The 7500-nt window shown below is 42.9% G+C and overlaps 1 protein-coding gene across 1 annotated transcript in view; it reads right to left on the bottom strand.

Moving 5' to 3' along the window:
• The window catches only part of LOC135096035 (eukaryotic translation initiation factor 3 subunit B-like), a 10642-nt gene extending 4431 nt beyond the window's left edge, over positions 1-6211 (bottom strand). The window contains exons 1-8 of the mRNA XM_063997232.1: positions 6025-6211; positions 4902-5097; positions 4053-4224; positions 3578-3712; positions 2920-3077; positions 2555-2756; positions 1131-1283; positions 347-559 (exon numbers count right to left, since the gene is read on the bottom strand). Coding sequence (XP_063853302.1) covers positions 347-559; positions 1131-1283; positions 2555-2756; positions 2920-3077; positions 3578-3712; positions 4053-4224; positions 4902-5097; positions 6025-6196 — 1401 coding nt within the window. The 5' untranslated portion in view covers positions 6197-6211. The remainder of the gene's footprint in view (positions 1-346; positions 560-1130; positions 1284-2554; positions 2757-2919; positions 3078-3577; positions 3713-4052; positions 4225-4901; positions 5098-6024) is intronic.
• Between the last annotated feature and the right edge of the window lie 1289 nt (positions 6212-7500).

Raw genomic sequence — 7500 nt, 5'->3', positions numbered from 1 at the left:
TGTGTGTGTGTGTGTGTGTGTGTGTGTGTGTGTGTGTGTGTGTTCCTCCTCCTCCTCCACCTTTTTCCTTCCCAATTATAATTTTTTCTCTCTCTGATCTAAACGCTTTCTTTTTCTCCTCCTCCTCCTCCTTCTCCTTTATCCTCCTCTTCCCCTTCTCTCTCCTTCCTCCTCTTCTTCTCAAACACTCTCTTCTATCAAAACACACACACATACACACACACACACACACACACATACACACACACACACACATACTCCCAGCCCTTCACACACACACACACACAGTCCCTCTTCCAGCCTCTCCCAGCCCCTCCCAGCCTCTCCCAGCCTCTCCCACACTCACCTGTATGTTCTCTTTGATCTCCAGGCTGTCCACAGGTATTCCCTTCTCTCTCATGTGGAAAATTTCAAAGTTGTAGTAGATGCCGGAATATTTGACCTCTGTTTTCTCTCTCTTTGCCTTGGCGTAGCGGGCAACCTTCACGCACAAGTAATCGCCACATTTCTGCCAGTGCATCTTGCAGTCTGCCACGTTGAAAAGGTTCTTGGTGCGTACCTGTTGGGGAGAGTGTGTGTGTGTGTGTTTGTGTGTTTAAATTTTACGCATATATACATATGTACGTACGTTTAAAGATATCTTAAGTGAAATATTCTGTTTCTCTCTCTCGCTCTCTCTCTCTCTCTCTCTCTCTCTCTCTCTCTCTCTCTCTCTCTCGTCCTCCACCTCCCCTTATCCAAATACTTTCTCTTCTTCTTCCTCTTCTTCTCCTATGCAAAACCCTTCTCCTCCTCCTCCTCTTCCTCAAATACACACTCTCTTCCTCTCCTCCTCCTCCTCCTCTCCTCTCCTCAAACTCTCTTCTTCCTTCTCCTCCTCTTTGCAAACACAACCTCTTCTCCCTTCCTCTTCCCAAAATACACTCCTCCTCCTCCTCTCTCTCTTCCTTTTCCTCCTTCCAAAACTTTCCTCCTCCTCCTCTTCCACAAATACACTCTCTTCCTCTCCTTTCCTCAAACACTCTTCCTCCTCCTCCTCCTCCTCTCCTCCCTTTTCCTCCTTCCCAAACTCTCTCTCCTCCTTGTCCCCCTCCCCTCCTCTTATTCCCACCCCTTCTCCTCCCCCTCACCTCCTCCCTGCTTGGTATGGAGAGCAGGGACACCTTGGCAGGCACATCTTTGTCCTCAGCGATCCAGTACGCAAGGATGTTGTCAGTGGGAGACCAGCTAAAGTCCTTGATCCCGGCGACCTTGATGCTCTTCTTGTCCAGCAGGCCGAACGACTGTGAGGTGAGGTCAGGTCGAGGTCAGGTTAGGGTGAAATACTGTATATCTGCCTATGACTGTTAGGTTGGGTTCTAAGATGGTAAAAGTAGGCCTAAATATCTTGTCTATCCTTTCTGTACCTGAATATGCCTATGATAAAATTTAAAATAGACTCAAAACACATCTAAACACACTCAAAATATCTAAACACACTCAAAACACACCTAAACACACTCAAAACGCTGCTAAACACATTCAAAATATCTAAACACACTCAAAACACACCTAAACACACTCAAAACACTGCTAAACACACTCAAAATATCTAAACACACTCAAAACACACCTAAACACACTCAAAATGCTGCTAAACACACTCAAAACATCTAAACACACTCAAAACACACCTAAACACACTCAAAACGCTGCTAAACACACTCAAAACATCTAAACACACTCAAAACACACCTAAACACACTCAAAACGCTGCTAAACACACTCAAAACATCTAAACACTCAAAACACACCTAAACACACTCAGAACACACCTAAACACACTCAAAACGCTGCTAAACACACTCAAAATATCTAAACACACTCAAAACACACCTAAACACACTCAAAACGCTGCTAAACACTCAAAAATATCTAAACACACTCAAAACACACCTAAACACACTCAAAACACAGCTGAATTTACTTAACACACTCAAAACACACCTAAACACTCAAAACACACCTAAACTTATCTAAACATACTCAAAACACCCAAAACACATTTAAAACACCCAAAACACTCAAAACACACCCAAACACCCAAATACACACTCAAAACACACCCAAAACACCCAAAAACACACCCAAAACACCCAAACACATCCAAACACTCAAAACACACCAAAACACCCAAATACACCCAAACACACTCAAAACACACCAAAACAGTCAAAACACACCCAAAACACCAAAAAACACACCCAAAACACACCCAAACACACACCTAAACACACCCAAAACACCCAAACACACCCAAAACACCCAAAAACACACCCAAACATACCCAAAACACCCAAAAACACACCCAAAACACCCAAAAACACCCATAAACACACCCAAACACTCAAAAACACACACAAAACACCCAAAAACACACCAAAACACACCAAAACACACCAAAAACACTGCCAAACCTAGCCTAACCTAACTAACCCAGCCTCATATAAGTTCACAGATCCAAAGACCCACCCTAACCCTCCCCACAGCCACCAGAGAGCCTCAAGACACACACCGGAGTCTCGTAAACGCTGACGCACTCCTCCCAGATCCTTGCAAAGTATCGGTCATCACTAGACCATTTGAAGACAGGCCAAATTGGAGGTCTCTCAGCATTGAAAGCCCTCTTCTTTTGCCCAGACCGAGTGTCCCAAATAATGATGGATTGGGGTTCCTCCGATCGCTGGTCCACGTGAGGGGAGAAGCTCACTATGTACCTGAGGGTAAACGGGTGTGTTAGGGGTGCTGGGGTGAAATGAGGGGTGAAATGGGATGAAATGGGGGTTTTTCTTGGGTGTTTTATCATTTTTTTGGAAGAGAGAGAGAGAGAGAGAGAAAACAAACTAGAAAATAAACAAAAAAACACACACACACACTTACTTTTCACAAGGGGAGAAATCAATGAACTGAACACCTGAATGACTGAATTTTTGCACCTGTCGGAACTCCTCACCACCCCACAGCGCGATTCCTTTGCCGTGGAAGGTAGCCAGGTATGTTCCCCGGGGTGACCAGCGAACGTAGGTCTCAGTCCATCTCTGTGTGGGGAGGAACGAGGGGAGGGGAGGGGGTCAGTAACAGTGGAGGGGCAGGGAAAGGTACTGGCCAACTCTTGCATTAGTGAGGTGGACAGGGATAAGTTTAATAATTGAATGGGGGGCAGGGAGGAAGGGAGAGGGTGTCTGTGGGGGGAGGTGGACAGGGGAGTATCTACCAATAAAATGAAGGCAAATCACATAAATGCACGCACGTACATACACACACACACACATAAACACACAAAAACCACAGTTATCTTTACCACAGTCCGTAGCACCGCCTCCACACCCCTACAGGACCCCACCCCACACGCACACACACACACACACACACACACACACACACACACACACACACACACACACACACACACACACACACACACACACACACACACACACACACCTCGTTTAACCCAAAAAAAAACACACAAAAACCCACAGTTCCCCAGGCCCCCCACAGGACCCAACCCCACACACACGCACACACACACACGTACCTCTCGTTTTGCAATCTCAATGGCTTCCGGCACAGCATTGAGGTAAATTGCAGTTGTGGTGCCTCCGTCGAAGATGATGGAAAACTGGTCAAAGCAATTCTCATCCAGCAGGTAGTAGCTCATGTTGCCGAGGTCCTGAGAGAGTGAGAGAGAGAGAGAGAGAGAGAGAGAGAGAGAGAGAGAGAGAGGGGGGGTTTAAGTTCTGTGTACATAAAAAAAATGTGTCTATTTTGTTATTTGTATGTTTTTTTTAATGCTTACATACATACATACATACATACACTCTCTCTCTCTCTCTCTCTCTCTGTCACAAACACACACACACACACACTCTTCTCTTTCTCTCTCTCTCTCTCACAAACAAAGACACACACAATTCTCTCTCTCTCTCTCTCTCTTTCCTTTCCCATCCATCTCCCACACACACACACACACACACACACCCCTCCCTCACCCCAACAGCCCCCCCACACACCTTATAAGGCTCGGGGACAGGTGCGACAAACTCCTCAGGTATGTTGTCGTATTTCTCAAAGTCCGTGAAGAGATTACAGAGAAACGTGTGCTGCTTGTCTAGCTTGTAATTGTTCCTCTGCCTCACTGCCTCCTCTGCTGCTGCCCTGTCCTTGAACTCCAGAAATATGTACCTGTAATTGTGCGGCAGGTGAGGGGTGGGGTGGTGACGGGGGGAATGAGGGAGAAGTGGGGAGAAGTGGGGAGATTGATTGTAACAGTAGTAGTACCAATATTAACACCTGGCAAGGTTTAAACGGAAAAATTAGGTATTTTTTTTAACGAGGAAAAGATTGGAAGAAATAAACAAATAAATGAAGAATAAATATGGAGAGAAACTTGACAATTATGACTAAGAGAGAGAAGGAGAGAAGAGAAGAAAAGAGAGGAGAGAAAAGGGAAGAGGAGGAGAGGAGGAGGAGAGAAGACAACAAATAATGAGAAGAGAAGAAAGCAAAAAATAAGGAAGAAAGAATTAGTAACAAATAAAGACGAGAAGGGGAAGAAAAGAAGAGAAAAAATGAAGAGAACAATGAAGACAGGAACAAAAAAATGCAAAAAAATAAATAAATAAATAAAAAAACAAAGAGAAGAAAGAAGAGAACAGAAAGAGAAAAATAATAATAAAGAAAAAGAAAGGAGAGAAAAAGATGATAAAACAAACAGAACAAAATACAAGAGAGAGAGAGAGAGAGAGAGAGAGAGAGAGAGAGAGAGAGAGAGAGAGAGAGAGAGAGAGAGAGAGAGAGAGAGAGAGAGAGAGAAAGCCTCCCCCACCAACCTTAACAACCCCCTCTGGTCGTTCTCTTACCCCTTGGTCTTGCCCTCCTCGTTCGTGGGATAGAACTCGTTAATCAAAGTCCCGTACTCTTTAAAGATCTTCCTCACAACATTCTTCAGCTTGTCGAGTCGTTCCGCCCCCACAGACGGCACGCCATCCACAATTATCACCGACTCCACACCATCCGTCTCCTTTGGTTTCTGCCGCAGCAAGTCGCCCAGCAGCTCTGTGGGTCAGGTTGGGTTAGGTTAGGTTAGGTTAGGTTGGGTTGGGTTGGGTTAGGTTAGGTTAGGTTGGGTTGGGTTGGGTTGGGTTGGGTTAGGTTAGGTTAGGTTAGGTTGGGTTGGGTTGGGTTAGGTTAGGTTAGGTTACGTTGGGTTGGGTTGGGTTAGGTTAGGTTAGGTTAGGTTAAGTTAGGTTAGGTTAGGTTAAGTTAAGTTAGGTTAAGTTAGGTTAGGTTAAGTTAGGTTAGGTTAGGTTAAGTTAGGTTAGGTTAGGCTACATTAGGTTAGGTTAGGTTAGGTTAAGTTAGGTTAAGTTAGGTTAGGTTAAGTTTAGGTTAGGTTAGTTTAGGTTAGGTTAGGTTAGGTTAGGTTAGATTAGGTTAGGTTAGGTTAGGTTAGGTTAGATTAGGTAAGGTTAGGCTAGGTTAGGTTAGTTTAGTTTAGGTTAGGTTAAGTTAAGTTAGGTTAGGTTAAGTTTCTGTATGTTCAGAGGTCTAATTAATTATCTTTTATTTATTTATTTATTTATTTATTTTTTTTTTTCGTCAAATTGTGCAGAGCAAGTCCCCGATCCCACAGCACAGCACAGCACTGCACAGCACAGCCCAACACAGCACAGGTAAGGCAAGATGAAGACGTGAGGTTAGGTTACGTCATGTCAGGTCAAGTCACACCCTTATGCCTCTGACCCAGCTCACTAAAAAGCTGCCAAAACAACACATCAGGTCAGGTCAGGTTACGTTAGGTTAGGTCAACTCAACTTAACCTCACTTCTTACCAGAGAGAGAGAGAGAGAGAGAGAGAGAGAGAGAGAGAGAGAGAGAGAGAGAGAGAGAGCACAGATAAAGGACTTTACTCCCAACATCTGTCAACATGTGGTCAGGCCGGCCTCTCCCTGCCTCTCCCTTCCTGCTCTCCTACACACTCACCCTCATCAGTTATGTCATCCACAAAGTCCTCAGGGTCACTGAAGTCTGGCTCCTCCTCCTCCTGCCCTCCATCATCTTCGTTGTCCAGTAATTTGGCTTTATTTTTCTTGGCCATGTTGGCGGCGGCGGCCTGACTCAGTGGCGGCGGTGTGTGGCCGCCCTGCACTCTCATCTCGACAAAATGGTTTATTTTTTTAGTTTTAGAATATTCTGGTCGGTGATTAAAGGTAGTAAAATTTGTGGTTTTTATAATTGGTATAAGGTTTTTGGCGTGATAGTTGGAAAATGTAGGTTCTAAATATATAACACTCTCCATCTCGGCAAAAGTGGTAATATTTCTATCCCATGATGGTTTACATAGATCGGTTATAGCTTCAAAATTAGTGAAATTAATAATGCGCATTGATTTTATGTTTTAATACCAGGAGCGGTTAAAAAGTAAAATATTACTCTCTGTTCATCTCGACAAAATGGCTCTAATTATCTACTCTATGTATGTTATAGTAAGTTAATTATAGTGGAAAATATTAAGTTTCATAATACGTATAGTATTTTTGTATGTGAATGTAATTGCAGGAATATGTAGATAATATATAAACTCTCTCTCTCTCTCTCTCTCTCTCTCTCTCTCTCTCTCTCTCTCTCTCTCTCTCTCTATACAAAATGGCACTAATTCTCTATCACAGGAATTCCTAAGCATTTGAATAACAATATAAAACAATGCTTTTAATAATGGCTATGAATCATGTACTGTAAAGGCATGAATGATAAAATGGGGAACGGAAAAAAATATTTGAGCCGTTCAGAAAACCTGACGCTGCAACCCCTGACAGTGACGCCCGCTCTGGCAACACTTGAGGGTACACGTTCCAATAATGTTTCTCGTGGGAAAATATTTTGCTGAAACTTTCTCTTGCATTGTCTTAACACGTAACACGAACAGAAGCTCAATTGAATAAATAAACAAATAAATAAACAAATAGATAAATAAATAAGATCGAAGAAAACATCATTTATACCTTATTTAATACTGGGAAACTTTTTTAATAACCATGCCAAACTTACCAATTCTACCTCGCAGATATAAATACATAAATAACAACTACAAAAACAAAACTGAACTAATAAATAAATAAGAACCATGCATTTAAAGTTTTTTAAGATGAAATTAACAGCAGCATCAATATATTTGCAAGCAGAGTGCGAAAAACAGTAAAAAAAAAGATCTTCGCATCTTTTACAATATTACGACCGTGTTTATATACCAACCCTGCATTCGACCACATGAACCTGCTATTTATGAGACTAAATACATGTGTGGGTGATTTAGCGGCGTTGTGACTCATTATTCAGAGGCTGGCATTGTTATATAATTAATGGAAGGAGAAATAACATAGGCCTATTGACATCTGACGCCCTAGGGTCATGAAGGCGTGTGTGTGTAGTTTAAGTAGTAATTATTTATGCCAGTATTGA

Source organism: Scylla paramamosain, unplaced genomic scaffold, assembly GCF_035594125.1.
Source record: "Scylla paramamosain isolate STU-SP2022 unplaced genomic scaffold, ASM3559412v1 Contig2, whole genome shotgun sequence".
In the NCBI taxonomy this organism is placed as follows: domain Eukaryota; kingdom Metazoa; phylum Arthropoda; class Malacostraca; order Decapoda; family Portunidae; genus Scylla; species Scylla paramamosain.
This window is presented reverse-complemented; position numbering and strand designations above follow the sequence as displayed.